The sequence below is a fragment of the Mandrillus leucophaeus genome, unplaced genomic scaffold (genome assembly GCF_000951045.1).
Source record: "Mandrillus leucophaeus isolate KB7577 unplaced genomic scaffold, Mleu.le_1.0 Scaffold377, whole genome shotgun sequence".
Lineage (NCBI taxonomy): Eukaryota > Metazoa > Chordata > Mammalia > Primates > Cercopithecidae > Mandrillus > Mandrillus leucophaeus.
The window spans coordinates 401,532-427,036 of record NW_012103998.1 but is presented as its reverse complement, the minus strand read 5'-3'; the positions used below and the strand labels follow the sequence as shown (position 1 = coordinate 427,036).

Here is a 25,505-nt window from a genome sequence, read left to right as displayed (position 1 = left end):
CTTACAGATGAGACATGCTTTAGTATAAGCATAAATGATAGTAAGCAGAAAAGCAACTGGCCTAGAACATTGTAACAGGAAAAAGAAAGTAATTGCATCCGTAAGTACAATGTCTATTTCCTTTTATAGTGGCTTTCTGAATTTAATAGTTTATTATTCTATTTGAAGCACCCACTTCTTTTAGTCTAACAGTATCTATGGAAATATTTTTTAAAATGAAACTTCCTCCTAGCAGTAACAGTTGATTTACTGTGGAAAACGACTTAAAAAACATATCCTCATAAACTTACAGGCCTACTAAGGTTTACATAGTTTAATTATAAAATTCTGGCAAAACAACCAACCAATCCCCCTCCCACTCAACGCTCCTTAAAAAAACAAAAAGAAAAACTCTGATCTGGGGCAGTGTCTTTAAAATAAGGCACTGGAGTTGGTGATTTTATGAAAAGTCTGAGGTATCAAAGATAATGCTGCTGCACAGCTCTGGCAAATTACTTACTATAAAAATAACCTAAACCAGCTTCTATCACCCACCTCTTGGGTACTTTACTTTCAGCACGTCCTACTCAGCCTTCAAAATCTACTGTGATTCACAAAGGGGCATTAGCCCTATAGTGTTCTGAACGACTCTGAAAAAAGCAATTCCTATAAGGCTAATGGTAGGGTTTTAGTTGTAGATTTTGGTAGAAAGAGGCTTCTGGAACACATAAGACCTTTGATTCTCTGGGCTTAACAAAAAGAACCTCAAGTACAGAGGATTCAAGAGTTTCTCCTCAGTTCATTTGTAGGTGAAAAATAGAGCATCAGAATACTGAGGCAGCCAGGCAGCAGGTCAATGGTACGCCTGAATGAATTCTCTGTGCCAAAGTCTCTGCAGTCTACATAATTATGTTTTTAAAACTCTAAAATTACTATAAATGAATTCCTGTTACACTTTGTATTTTGCAAGTATAAAGGCCATTTAAACAAATAAATAATAAATGCTTTCCAACTTAAGCTAATCATGTAAACCTGGCATTAAAGAAATAAACGTCTCAACATTTGTGAAATTAACATCATGAAGGACCTTGTTTTATTTTCAAATTATTGCTAGTAAAAAGCAGGAAAAACAAAATTAAAACCAAAAAAAGATACAAAATGACAGTTATAACACTTTGCAAACAAAAAATGTGAAATATGATGAAAACAACCCTGACAGAATATATATGGAAGTACATTTAAAGCCCTTTTTAAAAATCCTTAGCAATGTGTTATCCATATGTTCTGAGCTGTCTTTTAGTAACAGAAACTGGCTCTCTCTTATAACCACCAAACTTAATATTTTTTTAAATGTAAGTTTAAAATTACTACCTACAGAATTAGAAATGTCTGAAGTGCACAGCTGTGACAGCCTATTTTCAGAATAGGTTCTTACATATTGTTGACTAAGTTTGGATAAATAAATCTTTGCTAAATTTGGATACACCACTCAGGTCAAAGAAACCTACTATAAGAATACAAACTATGCCTGATGCTGTTACTCAGTTGATAACTTTTGGGTGTCATCTGGCACTGATTTTATGGCAAACTTTTTTAGCATTAAATTTTTAAATATGTTGTAGTAAGAAAACATACCAATTATCTTACTCTGCTTCCTAACAGTACAGATTGGTATTTCCAGCATAGGGTCCACAAAACCTGCATGTTCTGGCCTTATTCATTAGTTCTGAAAAGTTGTTGTTTTATAATTAAATACCATTTATTTGGGGAGTTCACTATTTAAAGAAGGCCTTTCACAGAATGCACCCATCATTTGTATTTATTTTGAATTTTTTTTTAAAGCAGAATATACCTGTACATATATTCTATATTAGGACAATCAGTTATAATGTGAAATGTCAAAAGAATAAAGTGGTTCTACAAAAAGGTCTGATCCTAAGAAAGCTATAGTATAGTCAACAGAAGTTCTGGGTAAATATTGCATGTTCAGAGGACAATAACCTATAAAGGCCAAACAGAAAACCCTGAAAAAGAGTTATGAGGCTGGTACATTTCATTATATAATGGTTCACCTATGCTTTAAACAAAATTTTAAAATTACATACGAAAACATACCTTTACGTTGTGCATACTCATGATGTTTCCACAGTCATCCATGTACTGTTTCAGGTCTTTATCCTGGAAAAACACAGTACTCTGCTATGTGATACAGTTTTCAGAATGTTGTGACTGGTTCACTTAATAGTGTTTTTCAAAATATGTCGTTTTTCAAGAAAAGATATTGGATGCACCATACACATAATTTAATTTAATTAAAAACTGATAACTAAACAATAAAGCTCCTTGGGCTGTTAAAAAGTCCAATTTATCTAAGCACAGTTGCAGTTTAAAGAAAAATAAAAAACAAACTAAAAGTCCAGTTTACTATGTTTTTCTAAAGCAAAGTTAAATACTGAATTTTTATGAGATGCTTACCAGATACTCAAACACCAAAGTCAAAGATTTATCTGTGTGAACAATGTCATGTAAGGTTACTATATTTGCATGTTTTAAATCCTTTAATAGTGAAACTGCAAAACAGAAAAAGAAAGACAATTGTTTAGTCTGTGGTAGTCTTTATAAAAACCTGAAGTAAGTTGAACATATGAACTGATTAAAAGATTCTCTTAAGTTCAGGTCTTGGGCGGTGGCTCACACCTATAATCCCAGCACTTTTGAGAGGCTGAGGCAGGCGGATCACTTGAGCCCAGGAGTTCAAGACCAGCCTGGAAAACAGTGCTATTTAAAAAAAAAAAAAAAAAAGATTCTCTTAAGTTTAAAACAATAATTTACCAAGGGGATTGGTTGTAAAAATTTTCATGGAAATCAGTTTTTTCTTTTCTTTTATACTACCGGGTTTGATATTATAATACTTAAAATTGTTCCCAATATTATAATATTCTCTTATCACCTTCTGTATTTTTCTTAAATGTTAACTTTTGAAACTTCTGGGATTAATTTAGATATAAAGTACATGGAACCATTTTTCCCCTCCACATTACTAATCGGTTGCCTCAAGCCATTTTCTGAATAATATTTTCTTTATAAAATGGTACTATGATATAAATATGTTTACATACTGTTTTTTAATTTATTTAGTTTATCTGGCTAATTTATAGTTACCATGTTCCCCATGTACCAATGTATAACATTTCCCTGTGACACATAGTTGTCTATGATAGTGATTTTTAATGAATTCAGATTTCATTATAAGTTATACACTAATATAATTCCTTTCTTGTGAATATCTGCTTTAGAAATTAGCTTTTTAAAGGTTTAATTATATCTTCCAGTCATTTATTACTTGTATATCTGAGCTCTTTTTACTTATAAAAAATAAACTCTTATTCCACCACTCTGATTTTAAAATGTTCTGTATAATTATTATACCTTCTCTTATAGCTGTGCAGGGTGCACCTTCTTCATGTTCCAATCGGATCTCTTTTAATGCCACCAAATTCTCTGTCAATTTACTTCTTCCTTTATACACTGTTGCATATGTACCCTATAAAATATATTTTTAAAGGACACATCAAAAGTATCATAAGAGTCTATTTAATACCATCTTATAATAAAGAGCTCTACCTGAATTTCTAATTTCTAAGCATTGTTAAATTCCATCTTGCAAAGAAAAACACACAATGATCAGCCTTGGCTTTTCTTACTGCAGACAGGACTTTCAGTTCATATGCACAGCTTCCATACTTCTGTGAACACTACAGAGTGCCTCAAGAGTATAAAAACATAGGCAGAATATTTACTTTTTGTACTTTACTTCAGATTAACAATTAGATCAACAGCTTTAAAATCAAAGGTGCTTTACCTGCAATGGTATATGGAGACTGATGGACACTAATTGAACATATTAATTGAAAAATGAAAACGTAATATACATATTGTTAAATCACAATTTTTTTTTTTTTGAGATGGAGTTTCATTCTTTCGCCCAGGCTACAGTGCAAGTGGCACGATCTCAGCTTGCTTCAACCTCCATCTTCCGGTTTCAAGCGATTCTCCTGACTCAGCCTCCCGAGTAGCTGGGATTACAGGCGCCCGCCACCACGCCCGGCTAATTTTTGTATTTTCAGTACAGACGGGCTTTCACAATGTTGGCTAGGCTGGTCTCAAACTCCTGACCTCGTGATCCACCCGCCTTGGCCTCCCAAAATGCTGGGATTACAGGCGTGAGCCACCGCGCCCGGCAATCATAAAAATTCTACCCATGTTTCTAGACTTTTCAGAATCTTCGTACATTAACTCTCCTTTAAAAAACAAGAATCTCTTCTATCATTGCCAGGACAGCCCTCAAGCTCCTTTAAGGCTTCCCTATTATTTTCTTTGCCCTTTCTTACTATAGGAGGTAGGCCACTTCTAAATCAGTAGTACCAGTAGCAAGCCCAAGAAAACCAAGATCTTAAGAATTTCCTTAACTTTCAAAAAATGTGTTTTTATCTTTATTCTGACTTTTCACAGGTCTGAACTCACGCAATTTCCCATAATGGCACAGACAGTAGAATGCCAGTGGACTAAGTGACAAATGCCTACTTTGTTATCAAGAAAACATAATACTTCTACTGCAATAAAAATTTCAAAGCTATAAAAAAAATCCATTTCCTCTCAAACTGATGGGATAATTTCAAGAACTGACGACTCTTAACTCCTAGAAACTCTGTTACCTTTCCAGAACAAGTACATAATCTTGTAGACATCAGTATTTATATTTTTTCCAGGTTAACAAAAACTGTGGAGTAACAGAGAATGAAGAATAAGAAAAAAATGTGTCTTACATTTTTGAAATAAATATTTACTTACCTCTCCAAGCTTTTCCAATTTGATGTAGGTTTCCATTTTTCCAAAGCCGATTTCTGACTGAAAAGTAAACAATGATAAATTTTGTATTTATTCTTTTTTTTTTTTTTTTTGAGACAGCGTCGTCTCACTCTGTCGCCCAGGCTGGAGTGCGGTGGCACAATCTTGGCTCATTGCAACCTCCACCTCCTGGGTTTGAGTGATTCTCCTGCCTCAGCCTCCGGAGCAGCTGGGATTACAGACGCGCACCACCTCGCCCAGCTAATTTTTGTATTTTTAGCAGAGACAGGGTTTCAAAACGTTGGCCAGGCTGTTCTCGAACTCCTGACCTCAAGTGATCTGCCTGCCTTGGCCTCCCAAAGTGCTGGGATTACAGGTGTGAGCTACCGCGCCTGGCCTAGTATTTATTCTTAAAGTTTCAATTCATCTCTTCCTCAACTTTTGAAACTTTTCCACTCTAAAGAGTGACTAAGAATAGAAAAATCTGATTATAATCAAATGGTTGAATATCTATCAAGTTTTAAAATAAACCCAATGTTGGAATATTCAAAGGTTCAAAAATATCAAAGTTCACAATCAAAATTGTCAACCCAACCTCTATATATGTAGTTAACACTCTGTCATGAAAAATATTTTGTTTTATTCTAAGATACCACAGGCATTTTAAGATACTAAAGAATCTTATCAAGGATAACTACTTGGGATTTTCTTTTTAACAAAATTGCAAAATAAATATTTTTCCTATATATTTTCCCTTATCAATCTTAATTCCCAAGGAAGCCGTGCAAACAATAAAATACTATTTGTTTCAGGCTTTCCAATCAAAATATAATGAAAAAGACAACTGAAAATCATGCTCTACTGCGGATCAGGAAATGGCAAACATAGAAGCAGCAACGTAAGTCTAATTCTGGCTACACCCTCTCGCCAAAAACAAAAACAAAAACAAAAAAAACAACAACCCACAACAAGAGAAAATGCTTTAAAAGTGAGTTCTCAAAAACCTTGAGCTTGCCTGCCTATTGTGTATGGAGATGATAAATGGGGCAGATGAAATATACCTAAATATGTAATACAGACCCAATATTTAAAATGAAAAAGAAAAAACTGTAACAACATTTAGGAAAAAAAATTTTTGATAGATTGAAAACTAGGGACTGAGAGAGCAGAAATATTTAAAAAAGTAAAACAGAATGAGAAAATAAAGTAGCAGAGGCCCCTCAAAAGAACTGTTTTTGTCTTTTTGTTACAATGATATATATCATATTAAAAGCCATGTGGAAAATTACACATCCAATAGTACTTAACTCAATTTTAGTAAACTAATTAAAACTTCGGTTACAGGTATTATTGAATGAATGAAAAATTATTTTTGTACTCTTTATGACATTTTCCTATATATGACATTTTTCATAAAACATTAAATTAAAAATGAAGTTTTACAATTATCATACACTATTCATCCATGTATTGTACATGACTCAGTATTAAGTCCTTTGCTTTCTGGTATCAATAACTATGCAAAATGAAGTAAAACTACAATAGATAACATTTTAAAAATACAAGTGAAGTTTTTAAAATCAGTATGAAAAACATGGCAAATAGCCCACTATCTGGTACATGACAGTCTGATTCTGAATAATATTTTAATTCACATATGTTTTATATAGCCTATTTATATATGATCTTAAACACTTTACTTCACAAAAAAAGCTAATTGCCAAGATCACAGAAACTAATAAAGTATTTTTATTCTGATACTTATCTCTGGAATTTATAAATTCATGAATATGGAACTATCGCATTTTTGCCATGAATTTTAGGTTTTGTGTCATATTTTACGGGGGGAAAAAACACTATATTGAGAATAAATGCAAACTAGTATGAACAAAAGAATGAATATTCCTGAAAAAAATATTTAAAATGTCATTACAACAATGAGAAGCACACAGGAAATAAGACTGTAAGCTAGGCATTTTTTCTTCTCAGGAGTAGAGAAATTTTCTTATTAATCCTTTTATCTGGAATGAATGAACACTACTATGTTCTTAAAACATCAAACACACTAGGGTCCAATGGTTACTATGACAAAATGTCGAGGTTTGCTTTAAAGACTATGTAAATGGACTACAAATTAGACTGCAAAGACAAAAATGTATGAGGTTAGGTTTAAATTTGAATAATCAGTCTAGAAAATAAACAACACTACTGAATTCCACCCATGCAGGCAGGCAGGCAGGCAGGCAGAGAATTCAGACAAAGGCACAATTACACTAGTGAATTGTCTGTCAGATCCTAATTCAAAAAGTAAAAGCGTAGCCCCCATTTTAGAAATCTCCAACTTACGATTTAATGATTACATCAAAATAGTACTTACTGAATCTTTAAATAAAATTTTTAGAAAATTTTGCTTGCATTTTTATTTGCTGAACACGACAAGACTAACAATAGATATAATGACTAGCTTGTTGACGTGCTCTCCTACAGAAATTATTCAGAGGACAGAGGACAAAGCTCATTTATTCACCATTTACCCAGCACAATGTTAGGTGCTAGAGAAGACAGATAGATACGATTCCCACTTTCATGAGTTCACAATCTAGACTGAGTTCCATCCTAGATTATTTTAGAATATTTTAAAAGTTTCATAGAAAAAGAAATAATAGCTAAAGAAATAGCACAAAAAACTTTATAATGTATATGTTGTTGTTTCAGTCTCTGTAGAAACTCAAAAATTGCCAGTGCCAACTATATTGCAAGTTGTCATGGCGGGGTATTTGGGAAAAATTTTCAATTAGCAATAACTGCGCCTTGGATAAACCTCGGGTATGATACTACCACTGCTCAAAGCTTATATTTTCATGTAATATAAAAGCCCCCTTAATCCTGCTTTCCAGACAAATAAAGAGAATTTTTTCTGATATTTCACTGTTTCAAGAAAATACTTCACTTTTTGGCAGCCCCAAGCAAACTTCTATTTAGATGACTCTTAGAGCATAAGCATATGAAAATTCTAAAAAAATATATATATAAATTAAATTATAATTTATAATAGTATTCCTAGAATTCAGTGTAACTTGTAAGCAATACCAAGCCTTATGGAAAATTTTTTGTTTACTTTGGATCTAGCAACGTAATTACTCTATCACATGCTGGAGATGCTGTTCTAACTGAGCACCGAAACAAATGAAGTACAGGAGGTCCCCCTTATCCACAGGGGATACTTCTAAGACCACCAGTGGATGCCTGAAACAGCAGATAGCACTGAAACCTGTATGTACTAGGTTTTCCCCTATACATATCAATACATTCCTAAGATAAAGTATAATTTATAAATTTTGCAGAGTAAGAGATCAATAAAATAACTATAATAATACACTGTAATAAAAGTTACGTGAATGCTGTCTCTATCTCTCACTCTCAAAGTAATCTTATTGCATTGTATTCACCTATCTTCAGACTGTGCTTGACCTCAGGTAACTGAAATTGCGGAAAATGAAACCAGAGATAAAGGAGGAAGCTTCTCTATGTACAGAGGATATATAGATGACATTTTAAGAGTGAGTATGTATTAATATATAAGAAACAGGGCCGGGCACAGTGGCTCATGCCTGTAATCCCAGCACTTTGGGAGGCTGAGGCAGGTGGATCATGAGGTCAGGAGATCAAGACCATCCTGGTCAACATGGTGAAACCCTGTCTCTACTAAAAATACAAAAATTAGCTGGGTGTAGTGGTGCACGCCTGTAATCTCAGCTACTCGGGAGGCTAAGGCAGGAGAATCGCTTGAACCTGGGAGGCGGAGATTGTGGTGAGCCAAGATCGTGCCACTGCACTCCAGCCTGGCAATAGAGCAAGACTCCGTCTCAACAACAAAAAAAGAAACAGCAGGGGAAAAGGGAGGCTTTTTCAAACATTCATTTCCCTCCCTGTGGGAATTACCCAGTTACTGTTAATGACAGAAATGTGTTTTATCCCTTAGACTTGGTGGGCAGGGGGAGAGATTGAGAATCTCTATTCTACTGAGTCAATTTGTCTTACAAAAATTGCTGTTATCATCACCACAATACCACCTTAATCCTGTATACCTGTACATAATATGCTCAAGGTAAATTCTGTGGGACTTTGAACCTCACTTCCACATTCCATCTTATCTTTCTAACTGCTGACAAATGTAAGGACTTGACTGTATTTTCTCACCTGCTCTGAGAAATAAGAAAGGTCTATATGGTCTACATTGGTAAAACCAGGAATGAAGAATCCAAACATTCATTGTTTAGGAAGGAATATGCTCTTAAAATGTAGAAACCTATGATTTTAATACAATAAGACAAATTTTTATATATGGATGACCTTCATTCTAATTGAAGCTGCACTCAGTCTCACAAAACTTCCACTGGGTATATACCATTATCGTAAGGGCAATGAAGCGCTGATGAATCCTGACTATCTACATATAGGCTTCCCACTATTCTAATATTTAACTAAATATGCTGAGAATATTTTATTTCTTATCAATCATAAAGTACTACTAAACAGCACTTCACCAATCCAATAGCCAATATTTTTAACATGACATATGATCACTAAATGTAATGTGGTATCCTGGACGGAGTACTGGGACAGAAAAAGAACACTGACAAAAAATTAGTAAAATCTGAATAAACTATGGAGTTTTGTTACTAGTAATGTACCAATGTTGGTTCCTTAGTTGTGACAAATGTATTAAAGTAATATAAAATGTTAGTAATATGGTAACTGGATATGTGATATATAAGAACTATATAATTTTTGTAATTTTTTCTGTAAATATAAAACTAAAATTGTAAGTTTACGTAAATAAAAAGTCAATAAAAAGGATTAAGATAAGGAATGGGAGACTGAACACACATGAGTTTATAGGGATAACAGTCTTAAGCATCCTGAAAAGATGGGATAGTAAGGGGTACAACTTCTCAAAATTAAAAACAAAGAACAGAATGAGTATATGTATAGTAGATTTTCAAGTTTATTATACAGAAAAGGAGGGAGTTTCCAGTTAATGGCCCCCTTTTATTTTTGAGACAAGGTCTCTCACTCTGTTGCCAAGGCTGGAGTGCAGTGGTGCAATCATGGCTCACCGCAACCTCATCCTCTTGGGCTCAAGTGATCCTCTCACCTCCCACCTACCAAGTAGCTGGGACTACAAAGGTGTGCCACTACGCCTGGCTAGCTTTGTTTATTTTTTGTAAAGATGGAGGTCTCACTATGTTGTCCAGGCTGGTCTTGGACTCCTGGGCTCAAGCAAACCTCCTGCCTCAGTCTCTCAAAGTGGTGGGATTACAGGCATGAGCCACAGCATCTGGCCCTCTCTCTTTTTTGATGTAGGAAGAGAGATCATCTGCTTACAGTAAGAAGAGGAAGAGTTAATCAGAGAAAGACAGTGGAGTAGCCAGGCAACACTGGGGATCTATGCAAGGCTGATGACCATAAATTTATATTAGACCCAATGAGCACCACTGTATAACTTCTCCAGGAAAAATGAATTGTTTCTTAATTCCTACTCAAGCAAAGGTTTTATGTTATTTTCACTACTCATTATATATTGCCATTAGAAAATATGAAAACAGGCCAGGAGAGGTGGCTTACACCTGTAATGATTTGGGAGGGCAAAGCAAGAGGACTGCTTGAGGCCAGGAGTTCAAGACCAGCCTGGGCAATATAGTGTGACCCTGTCTCTACAAATAATTTGTAAAAAAAAAAAAAAAAAAAAAGAGAACACCACACTGAAAGTTTAAAACTTCTAGAAGACAAGGCTAAATTTTACATTTTACCTTAAAAAACATTTTATTTTTTAGATTAAGGGTATATTATCCATGGAAAAAATGAACTCTAGTACACGTGAATAAATATTTTTCTTTTCCTGCCTCCTTTCCATCCATCCCTAATCTTTACCCATCTCTTTTACACATAAACCTAGGGTCCAGACTTCTATGCTGAAAAACTGATCTCTTTGAAAAAACTTTTACTTTTTAGGTATATAAAGAATATATTATCCATAGATACACAAATTCTAATACATGTGAAAGAATGAATTTCTTTTTCCCACTCCTTTTCCATCCATCCCTAACTTTCACTTGCCCTCCCCTTCACTGCCTATGTTCAAATATAAACCTAAGGTAGAGATTTTCATTTTGAAGAATAATTTTTAATGTATTTCCAAAAAGTATGCTTTAGTAAGGTAGATGAATAATGAAATGGATGTATCAGTAAAATCCAAAACATAGCTGGCATAATTTATCTGAAATCTGTAAGCCCAGGCCAGGCGCAGGGGCTCACGCCTGTAATCCCAGCACTTTGGGAGGCTGAGGCAGGCAGATCACCTGAATTGGGGAGTTCAAGACCAGCCTGACCAACATGGAGAAACCCTGTCTCTACTAAAAATATAAAACTAGCCAGGCATGGTGGCGCATGCCTGTAATCCCAGCTACTCAGGGGGCTGACGCAGGAGAATCGCTTGAACCCAGGAGGCGAAGGTTGTGGTGACCCGAGATCATGCTATTGCACTCCAGCATGGGCAACAAGAGTGAAACTCCATCTCAACAAAAAAGGGGGGGAGGTAGGTAGGAACACTTAACCATAAATAAAAACTCTAATCACTTAGCATTCATTAGAGGGCACTGTTTTCCTTAATTTCATGTAGACTGTAAAAGATGCTCTTAAATGATAGCTTAAAAAATTACATGGTGATTAAATCAATTTTTACTCCCCATTGGAACAAATACAACCTCAAAATTTATCCTAAGTACCAATCTTTGATAAAAATTGATAGCCAAAGAAAACTTTGACCTGACAATCAAATGGCAAAATCATCCCAATAAAAATGTCTTGGCCAAGCCACGCCTGTAATCCCAACACTGTGGGAGACTGAGGCAGGTGGATCACTTGAGGTCAGCAGTTCGAGACCAGCTTGGCCAACACGGCAAAACCCCGTCTCTACTAAAAATACAAAAATTAACCAGGCATGGTGGCATATGCCTATAATATCAGCTACTCAAGAGACTGAGGCATGAAAATCACTTAACCAGAGGCAGAGGTTGCAGTGAGCCGAGATCGCGTCATTGTACTCCTGCCTGGGTGACAAAGTGACACTCTGTCTCTCTCTCTCTCTCTCTCTCTCTCTCTCTCACACACACACACACCCCTGCCAAAAAAATGTCTTAAGTAGTGATGCTGAATTATGATAATCATAAGCTTATACCAAAATCAAGTCTGTGTTATACTTTTTACCATATTTATATATTGGTGAATGTCAAATAACAATGTGCTCATGGTATATACAGCATAAAGTGATTTTATTTTTTTAGAGTATGTAACCAAAATATTTTTTAGAATATCTAACTGGAATATCTAACCTGACCCACTTGGGCCAGGTGCTGTGGGGTGGCTCACACCGATAATCCTAGCACTTTGGGAAACCAATGCAGAAGGATTGCTTGAGGCCAGGCATTGGAAACCAGCATGGGCAACACAGTGAGATACCATCTCTACAAAAAAAAAAAGTTTTTTAATTAGCTGGGTGTGGTGATGTACACCTGCAGTCCTAGCTACTCAGGAGCCTGACATGTGAGAATTGCTTGGGCCCAGGAGTTCAAGATTACAGTGAGCTATGATCGTGCTACCTCATTCCAGCCTAGGTGACAGAGTTGGACCTTGTCTCCAAAGAAAATAGTTCCATTACATAATAATATATAAAGGCTGGATGCAGTGGCTCACGCCTGTAATCCCAGCACTTTGGGAGGCCGAGGCAGGTGGATCACTCGAGGTCAGGTGTTCAAGACCAGCCTGGCCAACATGGTGAAATCACATCTCTACTAAAAATACAAAAATTAGTGGGGCATGGCGGTGCATACCCATAATCCCAGTTACCTGGGAGGCTAAGGCTGGAGAATCGCTTGAACCCGGGGAGGCGGAGATTGCAGTGAGCCAAAATTGCACCACTGCACTCCAGCTTGACAGAGCAGGACTCCGTCTCCAAAAAAAAAAAAAAAAAAAAAAATAATAATAATAATAACAACAACAATAATGTAAAAAAGGAGATACATCAACTGCTAGCAATCCAAGAGTCATCATCAATTTCTCTTCCTTCAGGTGCAAAGTCCAACTGGATATTAGGTGGTATTTTATCCCTTCCTGGTCCCTAGGATTTATGTTCTACTTTCTATTTCCATCTGATTGCCACATCACCCTTAATTTTGAATAAATTCCTAATTCTCCTTGCCTCTAGAGTCTTTCTCTCTAATTCATTGTTTGTACTTTTCCTAAAGCTAATGCTATGAAACAAAAATGTGATCATGTCAGCCTCTGTTTAAATAAATACCTTTGATGTCTTCTCATTACATAGGAAGAAGTCCAAACTCCTTGGCCTGACATCTAAGGCTTCATTCTGGATCTGTCCTGTCCGTTCAAGCCATAGCTTTTATATTATTCCATATTACCCTTCATATCAGTTCTAATTTCCCAAACATGACATACACACCCAAACCTCTGGGTTTTAGTTTTAGTACACAAATTTTCCTCTGCTTAGAACACCCTTCATTCATAGACCATTTTTAACTGACGAATTTCTGCCCATCCTTCTAGGACCAGCACAACTGCTATCTCTGTAAGTTTGTAATTTACCAAGGCATTTTACTTCCTGACTCTTTTGTTGTCCCAAAGCACTTTATATGTATCTCTACTATAGGACTATCATCATCCAAAAGAGATTCTCACATAAACAACCACCTGAATTTATGTTAAAGTGATACTGCAATAAGAAAAGTTATCCTTTGAATAAATGGTGCTGGGTTAATTACTAAATATTAGGAAAATGTATTTGTAAGACATGTAATGACAAAGGTCCTTTATACAAAATATACTGAAAAATTCGTATAAACCAATAAGAAAAGACAGAAAACCCAATAGGAAAGAGAAGAAAAACAGACTTGGGTAGTTAATTCACAAAGAGAGTATCTAAATATAAACATGTAAGAAACATATGATGAATAACAAACACATAGAAAAGTGTTCAACTTAGTCATCAGACAAATGCAAAACAAAACCAAGAGACCACTATCAACTCACTAGAAAAGTTAAAATAATAATTTTTAAAAGACATTATCAAAAGTTGGCAAGGAGAACAACCAGAACTATTATATGCTAGTGATGGAAGTATAAGTTGGTACAACCACTCTGGAAAGCTGTTGACAGTATCTAGGGAAGCACAACATACGCATACAATATAATGCAACAATTCCACTCCTAGGTAAGCATTCAACAGAAATGCTTACATATGTTAACCAAAAAACATGCACAGCAATGGTGATAGAAGCATTATTTGGTAATAGCCAAAAACTGAAAACAACCAGAATGCCCATCGACAAGAGAATGGATAAAGTACAGTACACTCATAAATGGAATATTATGCAACAATGAAAATGAACTATCTATAATTACACGCAAAAATAGGGCTGAAACTCGCAAACGTAACACTGAACAAAAGAAGCCAACCACAAAAATAATACATATGTATAACTTACATACATACTGGGATACATATTGTGCAATATATATATAACCTTTATATAAGTATATAATTCTATATATTTATATAAAATATATTTTAATATAATTACATATTCCTAATTACACAAAGCTCAGAAGTTTTAATAAGGATAATCAGAAAGATAACATTACACATCTAAAAAATAAATAAGAATATATGTGAATGGGATTTAAAAAGATCCACATATCAAAACATACTATAACAACAGTACGATCAGAACAGTGTCACACATATGGGTAAAACTAATCTTTAGCATCAGAAGGCAGAGAGTATGGCTACAGTTGAGGAAGTGAGGAATCCTAAGTAAAGAGAAAGGGAGTAGCACGGGGTTTCTGAGATTTCTGAAATTTTCTTTTACTGATCCAGGTACTAGTTACACAGGTATGTTAACATTTCAAAAGTTGGTTGAGCTGTACAATTATGGTTTGTGTACTTCTCTGTATATATAGTATATATTAATATGTATGTTTATCTATCCAGCACATATCTAGTATATCTATATATCTAGTATGTATTTATGTATCTAGCACATATTAATATTTACCAAAAATAAAATATAATATACCTTAAATCCTATTCCAATATGCATTCTATTGAATGCATCTTAAGGGTTCCAATAAACCTTTAAGAATGGGAAATAATAAAATCGAGAAGGCAATATAATAAAATTTAGCTATTCCAAGGTCAAATATAAAAGTTAATTCAAAATGTTTACACCCAGAAGAATCAAACAAGCAGATCTGATTGATGGTGGAGGTACAGGAGACCAAAAACTTACTAAGGAAGCTCTACGAGACCTTCGACTCATTGGTTGGTCAAATGGTGGACTGTTAATCTGCAATTTTTCAAGATACCCATCAGGTATTCTGATGTCTGCAGGCAGCGATAACCGCTTATTTAAATCCTTTAAAAAAAAAAAAAAAAAAGTAATCAAAAATAGAAAAGGCAAGGGCATTTGGCTTTTGTATTCATAGGCTCTAATATATTATTTCTTAGCGATAAGTAACTGTAAAGTTTTATTGCAGTTGCAAAGTTACCTACATGGATTATATGTGACACACTCACGGCAAAAACATTTACTGTAAGCAAACATATACAGTGAAGTGTTACAGAAATGAAATTTTGCAACCCCAGTAATTTTTAAGTCCTTTCACTGGTAAATTAAACTTGAAATTTACTTTAAAATTATTATAGTAAGAATAGGCAAAGACTACCACAAACTCTGTGATCAGTTTAAATAACTAACCAAGTACATAAGATCCTGTATGCAACATGGGGAAAGAGAATTATATTTATTACTGCCATGTTAATGGCATTTCTACTTTATTTAATTATACAATGTGAGCTGGGAGAAACTTGAAAAGAATCTTGCCTATATCATCACATCAAGAAATTTAAGCCCTATAAAAAGAAATTTCTCCTATTCATAATAGCAGCCAAATGATGAAACAGAATGGAGAGGTATAGGAACTGCATATTTACTGAGAAATGTAAGACTTAAGTATAAAAACATACAATGCCACCAAATGGTAAGAATAAGTAATGAAAAGATACTGGTCCTCCCTATATTAGTCTTATAAGTTATATAACCACTAAGAAAACACAATAAGCTTATTCTTAGAACAAAATAAAATGCCTAAAATGTATCAATAATAGAATAAACAGAAAAAAATCCAAAAACCTTCTATAATAAGAAAGAGTATATGTGTATATGGGGGAGAGATACAAAAATACGTCTTTCCAGATATTAAAATACACTATAGATCAGGTGCAGTGACTCAAGCCTGTAATCCTAGCACTTTGGGAAGCCAATATAGTGAAACTCAGTCTCTAAAAAAAAATACAAAAAAATTAGCCAGGCGTGGTGGTGTGTGCCTGTAGTCCCAGCTCCGTGGGGGGCTGAGGTAGGAGGATCACTTGAGGCCAGGAGGTTGAGGCTGTGGTAACCTGAGATCCCACCACTGTACTCCAGTCTGGGTGACAGAATGAGGCCCTGTCTCATAAAACAGAAAAAAATACATACTATAAAAAGAATATAATCTAGAGCATGCCTTCTTAGTGGTGGGGAAACAAATTACAGCTCAATGAAGAATGAGAAACTCCAGATACAGACCCTAATACTAAATAAAACAAATGATTTTAAAAATCATCTATAAGGTGAAGAAAAATAAGAAATATTTTCATTAGTATTGTATCACATAAATATATCATTGATTTCAACAATTGAAAATATTAATTTATCATTTAGAAAACTGGTAAGTTTTCCTTAACTGATCAAGATGCAATCCTTTTATAATGAAAATATAACCAACCAATAGGACAGATACCCTAATCATCATTTCAACAGCATCAAAAAAGCAACAATACTTTTATTTCAAAACATGTTCAATTTTTTTTGCAGAAACCTATTTTAGTTTACAGTATGTACTGAAATAACAGTCACGATCAACTTATATCCTCAAGGTTATACCACAACGCTTACAAAGCAAAGAAAATGAATTCTTCATCCTTTTACATGGAGAAATAAATGTGCTTCAGAGATTAGTAGGTATAGTGAACCACAAAGGAAAGGACACCCACTTTTATAATATAATGCAAGAAAAAAAGCTGTGTATTTTATTTATACCTCTTAAAATCTGAAATAGAGAAAATAAAATGCTAATTACCCAAATGAATCTCAAAAATATAATTAAAATAATATTTTCTAAAAAGAAGACATTGCTAATGTATCAACCTGTATTTCTAGAATTTTTGAAAATTCACTTCTCCTTAATGGAGAAACTAAAATAACGTTTCACCAAAAATTAAAATAAATGTTTCACAGAATGTGAGCAACTATAATACTGCATATCTATGTTGGGATAAAAATGTAAAGAGTGGAAATATTCGCAGACTGCAATTTATGAATGCAAAGAAGTAACTTTCTTACAAGTGTCATGTGTCTTCATGAAAATTTTTAAATGGGCATTTACTCCACTCGATATGTATGTATCGTATACATATCGAGTGGAGTAAATATATATAAAATATACCAACACACATATTCACAGGTATATTTGTATTTTTTAAGTGATTACCTCCATTGAGATCCGTCTATGTATACGATTTCTGAGACAAACACCTGTAGGTGACTGGACTTCATCAGATGATGTCCCAGAAGCTTGGTCACTCTCACCATCTGATCCCATTTTCAGATTTTCATGAACAATATCTATATTAAAAAATGAAACATTAAAAGAGATACACTATATTCTAATATATAATTTATTATCACTATGGGTAAAATATGGAAGGCCAACAAGTAAAAATCATAGCATAAAAGTCATTTACATTCTGGGTGCCACAGGTATGCAGTTAGTAGATGAAAATATGACTCAAATGTCTTAAAATAGTAGTATGAAATTTTTTTACACTTTCAAATTATGAAAAAAATTAACATTCAAGTTATTATCAAGGGTTGAGTAATATAATATTACTATAATAAAATATATTGAGTATATAATATAAACTGCAAATAATATCTCTGAGAATGAGTCAGTGCTCTCATTTTCTAGATCTGGGAACTGAGACTTGAAAGGTTAAATGACTTTCAAAAGGTCACAAGGCTTGGACGCAGAGCTAGAATAGATGCCTGGTCATTTGCCTCTTATTTAGTATTCTTTCCATTAAATAATGTGTCACTGGGTCTATGGTCAAATGGAGCTAATTCTTTCAATGTTCTTTAAAACACCTCTTAAAAGCTGCTAATGCAGTTTCTCCTCCCTGCACCCTCAGTGTTAAAAATAAAACAAAAAATTATTTGCTGAATATCTGCTTTGGACGAGAACTATAAAAACAAGTTTATGATCTTCAAATACTCAAAATCTGTTCAGAGCAAAAACATATTACAATAAAGGTGGGTTATGGTATGTTTAATAGAGATAAAAGTTAAATGGAAGTAGGGTGAGGAAGATAAATTCCATTTGAAAATATTAAAAACAAACTTATATACTGTTTTTCTTTTTTTTTTTTTGAGACAAGGTCTTGCTCTCTTGGCCAAATCGGAGTGCAGTGGCACAATCATGGCTCACTGCAGCCTCTACTTCCCAGGCTCAAGCAATCCTCCTGCTTCAGCCTCCCAAGTAGCTGGGAGTACAGGCACCCACCACATCTGGTGTTTTGTTTTGTTTTATTATTTTTTAATTTTTATTTTATTTTTATTTTTTATTTTTGTAGAGACAAGGTTTTGCCGTGATGTTCAGGCTCATCTTGAACTTGTAGCAATTTATGCCTAGTGTTCCATTACTGGAACACTAAGCATGTGGGAGTTACTTATATCCTACTGCTCAAGGTCATCACCAAGGTCTGATTGCAAAAATTCAAAAAACTGCAACTTCAGGAATCCACCCACCTTGGCCTCCCAAAGTGATGGGATTACAGACATAAGCCATCACACCCAGCCAAGTTACATACTTATATACCTGCATTTGTCAGTCATTCTCTAATAACCTAGCAAGAAGAGTATACCAGAAACAAATGCTAGATCTCTAGAACTCCTCTCTTGCCACTATTACTTTCTATACACGTATTCATTTTCCAAAAAGAACTATGTTGTTTCACACTGCATTGCTTTAACACATGCTTTTTCTCATTTTTAAAAGATGCCTTTTCCTATTTTATCAACCTTGTGAGATCAGGCTTAGTCTTCAAAACTATGCTCATGTGTCATCACTCAGTGAAGTCTTTTCTAATCTCAGACACAGTTGACTACTGTGCCCCCACCCACTGCACTGAAGAACACTTTTTTGTGCATATGATTTTATAAGATCCTTGGGGATGGGATTTAGCTTGCTCACTTTTCTATTTCCAGAACTTAACCAACCGTCTGGCACTTAGAAGGTGCTTAACAAGTATTCAAGGGAACTGCATATTAACTAACAATCAAAGAACGGCCTAGATAACTAGATCTCTTTTTCAAATGAAGTTATATGAAATATCAATATGTGAGACAATTGAAAATAGTATTTTATGTTAACTTTTTAAAATATTTACACATAAAATTACGAGAACTGCTTAGATTAAGGAGAAATATGAACTCATGGGTCTCATATCAACTCTATCTTAGAACTCACTTTATGTCTGTATTTTTGTCTTGGTTAACTCAATATTGAGAAAACAATTAATATTCATAAGCAGTTGCAAATGATAATGGATTTTTAATAGCTCAATATGTAATCTAAGAATACACTTCAGTCAGTTATGTTGAGATTTCTGGAGAAATTTTATAGTGATATGTGAACAAAAAATTAATTTGGCAGCAAAAGTAATGTATTGGTGATTCATTCCTAACCTCTTAAAATTTGGTATATAACACATCTGAGGTCACATAATCTTTTCTGTCACACTTTCAAAATGTTAAAAATAATTTAATGATGCCTTCCATTTCTAGTGAGATACGAAACTCTTCCTTTCCTCAAGAAAATGTTGACTTAAATATAATATTTTAAAACATAGAGCTGAATGTGCAAAAATGTATCAGTAATACCTAGGAAGCAAAAACAAAGAGGGGACTGAAAACCCAAAGCTGTTATGCATAAATTGACTCTTATCACTGTCTTGGGAGAGGCTGCTGATCTTGATGAGAAGGTCCCTGGGTTTACCTTCCACACTGGGATAAACAATGAAGCCCTGGGTTTCTGAGTTACAAGTGAGACCTTCCCACAGAAAGGCTCAACTCCCAAAGTGCTACACCTTTGAGACTTAAAGAGTACACTTAAAAAAAATCTGTCCTGTTGCACAAGGAACTGGATGACAAAGAAAGCTTACTAATCTCAGACTGAATAAATACTTGAGTACCATCTGACCCAAACAAGAAATTACTCATGTCATTAACAAACAAGCATAGTTCTGACATGATTACCAGTTGGTATTTTCATTTCCATCAAGACAAATGTGAAACAATGAAGGCTTGTTAGAACTTTACTCATCTGTCGGGGGGAGAGGGATATCTTTGCTGATCAGGTAATGTAACAGCTGCATATACAATATACTTTTCTCCTTCAGCACAATACCCTTTAAATTTAATCTGCATTACTAACATTTTCAATACACTGTCTTAATTCTAGAACAAAGGTCTAGAACAAGTGTGGCTTCTTTTTATATGGCCCATGAGCTAAAAATGTTTTTTGTATTTTTAAAGGATTATTAAACAGAGAAGAATATGCAATAGAGACTGTATGTCCATAAAACCTAAAACATTTATTACTAACTGTCCCCTTAAAAAAAGGGTTTGCAAACCCCTGGTCTAGATAAACAAGAAAACAATAAGCCAAGGCCTGATCTATAGTGTTTTCTGACTTCTCTCTCCATGGACAACTTCAGGCTACCAACATGACAACACTGACCATATGGTTGGGAAGAAATGTGCAGTAGCACACCATCATATAGTGTTTTTGACCATAGAGCTAGAATAGAAAAAATAATCCCAGTGGCATAGATAATAGTTAGAAGTGGTAAAAAATTAGGAAGCAACGACTTTTGAGTATTCATTACCTTTGTTTTTAATTTAGTTTACTTATTTGTAAACTTATATAATTTAAAAGTTAATATCTGTTTAACAACCAGTTTGCAAAGTTCCTGAAAATTTAACAATCATCTCTCATGAACTAGTGTGAGCCAACTCCAGCACACCATTCTGCAGAGATACACCTACAGAGATAAAGGCAATATGCATTTCTCATAGAAAAAAACCTCACTGTAGATAAGCTCATACTCCCAAAATTAAAGAAACACATTTGGAAATAATATACTATCCGAAGAGTAAGCACATAAAACGAGCAGTAGAATAAAACCCCTAGGAACTTCAGTAAATATAATTATCTAAGAAGACTATAAAATAATTAAAGTGATTTTAAAAATCAAAACATAATAGGACAGGTGTGGTGGCTCATGCCTGTAATCCCAGCACTCTGGGAGGCCAAGGCAAGTGGATCACTTGAGTCCAGGAGTTCAAGACCAGCCTGGGCAACATAGTGAGACCCTGTCTCTTTTAAAAAAAAAAAAAATTAGCCAGGCGTAGTGGCATGCACAGGTAGTTCCAGCTACTCAGGAGGCTGAAGTGGGAGGATCATTTCAGCCTGAGAGGTCAGGGCTGCAGTGAGCCTCAATGGCTCCACTACATTTCCCTCCAGCCTGGGTGACAGAGGGAGATGCTGTCTCAAAAAAAAAAAAAAAAAAAAAAACATAAAGACATCATCAAAAAAGGCCAGAGGAATAAACAAATATAAACAGAAACTTGCAAATTTTTTTTCTTGGATATTTAAAGACGTAATGACAGAAGAAGAAACAATTTGGCTGATAACCATATATACTAATCATTGCACTAGGCTATACGGTGAATATCTGAAAAGTTACTGAGGCATGACCCTAAAATAAACACCATCCCAAATTGCCATTCATCTTGAAATACTGCATCCATTTATTATGGGTTTCATTTCCCTCCTGATGGACAGGATTTTCAAATATTACTTCTCTGTACTGTCAGCACTACTACCTCTCTAGAACTTTCCATCTTTCTGCTATTCCTCTTGATCTCAACTTGATTTTTATCTGACAGAAGAAACCAGATAATAAAAGTTGCTGACTTTTATACAACTAAAACTTAACAATTTACGTGACGTATAATCAGAAAGGTAAACACAATAGACAAGTAATCAAAGTACCTAATCTGCTTCCATTTCTAGGCATTGCCATGAAGGAACCAAGGCTCCCTCCAATAACACTGTGTGGTCTCCGCAATGGGGGCTTCTTGAAAGATCCTGTGTACTGGTGGAGGAAGGAATGCATGCTGTGAGACGTTGGAGGCCTGCCATTCTTCACAATAGGCTCTGTGGTTCGTAGTATTCAAAAATCATTCCATCATCAGCCCAAGATCCAGGATCACATGAGAAGGATTGAGAAGGCAAAACAGAAAGCAAATCAAAAAGTTGTAACAGAGATTATTACATTTAGCCTAACTGCTTTGCTTACCTATACACAGTACTAAAATTAAAATAGTTTCTCTGAAAAAAATACTTAAGAAAATACTTGAATATTTTAAGTTGGTCTAATAACCATCCATTTCTTACATAATCAAAAGTGGCTAAGAACCACAAAACTACTAATATACCCAACCAAATTTTCATCCGTTTGTTTATTTTAGTGTATCTCAAGAATGTTTCCATACCACTCCTCCATTTACTGACTACCTGTGTGCCTTATTTTAAGCATGCTTGGCTGCGCACGTGGCTCACAACTGTAATCCTAGCACTTTGGGAAGCCAAGGCAGGCAGATCACCTGAGGTCAGGAGTTTGAGACCAGTCTGACCAACATGGTGAAACTCCATCTCTACTAAAAACACAAAAATTAGCTGGGCGTGATGGCATACGCCCGTAGTCCCAGCTATTCAAGAGGCTGAGACAGGAGAATTGCTTGAACCGGGGTGCCAGAGGCTGCAGTGAGCCGAGATTGTGCCACTGCACTCCAGCCTAAGCAACAGAGCAACACTCCGTCTCAAAGAGAAAAAAAAGAAATTAAGCATGCTTTAGAATATAAAAGAATGGTCCCAGTCTAAAGGAATTTACATCCCTGTTTGCTGGACATTCAAAATTGTATGTCAATTAGTGAATAAAACAGAATACCTAAATACATATCAATACAGAGGCTCCAAGTTTATTCCCCCGAATTTGGGATTAATATAAAGAATTTTTAAACAATCACAGACCCATAACCAAGCAGAAACATTTAAAAAATATAATACTTAAAAGCTATTTAATTATGCATGGGGGAGAAACTGTTTTGTAATGTTTACTGGAAATCTCATGACTCCTTTCCACCTCCAAAGAAGAGCTCTGATACAGGTTAAAGATACGTCTTGTGATACATAATTAATCTTCTATATTAGAATTCTGTTTTTACTGATAGCAGCCAAGGAGTTTTAAAAAGAACTGGGCTGCTCTGAATACATTCTTTTTAAAATGAAGCCAACTATTCTTCTGTAGCTAACAATCAAGCATAAGGATACCTCCTCATCAGGGGATTCCTCTGCCTGTAAAGGTTTCTCAACCAAGGACAGGCTGACAGGAGGAGCTGGCTACAAGCCTTAAAGTGAAAGGCTTTTCTCACAAGAAAATGCTAGGATCCGAAGAACAGGACCAGGGTATGGGCTCCAGAAAAATGGGCCAAGAAGGCCATGTGGCCTGAGCCTCTACTAGTACTGGTTGCCTGCAAGTGTAGAGGAAGGATGGGGCATGAGGGCCCAAAGGCTCACTCAAGGTCCAAGCTATCTAATCTGGGTCAAAGACCAGATTGGAGGTAGGGGCAAATGTCTACCTAGTAATACAGAACACGTGTCTAAAGTTTCCTGTGATCTGTACATTCCTTGGAAGTACCTGATAAAGAATTTGGGGGTCTTAAGTCTAGCAAAATAATCAATGATTTAATAACGAATAAGGAGGGGCTATCTGATATAAATGCATAAACAAATTACAAACAATGTGAGATAATACAAGCTACAGCATACAATAAGATTCTTCTCAGCCAAGCATGATGGCATGCACCTGTAGTCCCAGCTACTCAGGAGGATAGAGCGGGAGGATCTCTTGTGCCCAGGAGTTTGAGGCTGCAGTGAGCTAAGATAATGCCACTGCATTCCAGCCTGGGTGGCAGAGTAAGACCCTGTCTCAAGAAAGAGGAAAGAAAAATGAAGATTTTTTTCTCTTTCTAGGTCATTTCACGTGTGAAATATCACAATATTAAAATATTAAATACAAATTATGCAAATACTTTGCCTACAGACAAGACTTTAGTTGCTCTGTAAAGCTGTCCTGGAGAATATAGTTTGATTGTTCCGGAGAATATAGGAAAAAAATGGGGATCATAAGGACATACTATTTGATAAACACTACTCTAGGCACTGGGCATCAACTGGTGAACAAAACAAAGTACTATTCTCAGAGTGCATAAAACCTAATAGGGAAAAACACACACACACGAAGTCAGGTAATGACAGGCAATATGCAAAAGACTAAAATAGAGGGATGTGGAAATGAGTAGCTAGTTATTTTACACTGTATACTGAGGAAAGTTCTCTCTGCTGAGATAATTTTAACAGAAATTTAAATGCAAGGAAGAGCCAGCCAGTCAGGGAAGATGGGTAAGTTGTGGATAACAGAATATTCCAGATAGAGAAAAAAGCTACTGCAAAAGCCGACATATGGCAGGGTTTGACTTGTTAGAATAGTGGTCCTCAAACTTTAACATGCTTCAGAATCATCTTTGAGGATCTGTAAAACATGATTGCTGGGTCTCACCCACAGACTTCCTGGTTCAGTAGGTCTGGGGTGGAATCTAAAAATATGTGTTTCTAACAAATTCCCAGGCCCTGTTGACATTGCTGGTCCAGAGATCACACTTTGAGAACCACTGTGTTAGAGGACTAGAAAGAAGGCAAGTATAGCTAGAGTACCTAACCGTGCAGGGAACAGTGGTACTAGGTGAGACCAGAGAGGTAAGGAGGGAACAAGTCATTCAACATTTTATACTTTACCATAAAAGTTTGAATTTTATTCTCAGATTGGAAGCAGTTGTGGTAGCTTTGAAGCAGGGGAGTGATATGATCTGATTCATGTTTCAAAAATATCACTGTGAAGGGTTAGAGATAGTAGGAGGTAAGGGGGTAGGGATGACTACAAAAGGGTAACACGACAGATCTCTTGTCATGATGAAATAGTTATCTTGACTGCAGTGGTTATACGAATCAACACAGGTGAGGACATGACACAGATCTATATTTAGACTTTATTCCAGTATCTATTTCCTGGGTTCTGTAGTTACATAAGATGGAACCACAATGGTGAGGGGGACTGGGAGAACGGTACAAGTATGGGTCCTTTGCATATTATCTTCGTAACTTCCTTTGAATTTGTAATTATTGAAAATAATTTTTTAAGATACCACCTTGGTTGCTGTTTGAAAAACAGGCAATAGGGAACCAAGAGCAAAAGGAGGAGATTACTATAGTACCCTAAGTAACAAATGTTGGTGGCTTAGACTAGGATAGCTGTACTGAAGACG

At 35.3% G+C, this 25,505-nt stretch overlaps 1 protein-coding gene across 1 annotated transcript in view; it reads right to left on the bottom strand.

The window, feature by feature from the left end:
- The window catches only part of CDK17 (cyclin-dependent kinase 17), a 147,896-nt gene that overhangs the window by 16,229 nt on the left and 106,162 nt on the right, over window positions 1-25,505 (bottom strand). The window contains exons 3-9 of the mRNA XM_011990301.1: window positions 22,114-22,278; window positions 17,491-17,624; window positions 15,192-15,317; window positions 4,831-4,887; window positions 3,409-3,523; window positions 2,455-2,549; window positions 2,095-2,157 (exon numbers count right to left, since the gene is read on the bottom strand). Of these exons, the coding sequence (XP_011845691.1) occupies window positions 2,095-2,157; window positions 2,455-2,549; window positions 3,409-3,523; window positions 4,831-4,887; window positions 15,192-15,317; window positions 17,491-17,624; window positions 22,114-22,278 (755 nt within the window). The remainder of the gene's footprint in view (window positions 1-2,094; window positions 2,158-2,454; window positions 2,550-3,408; window positions 3,524-4,830; window positions 4,888-15,191; window positions 15,318-17,490; window positions 17,625-22,113; window positions 22,279-25,505) is intronic.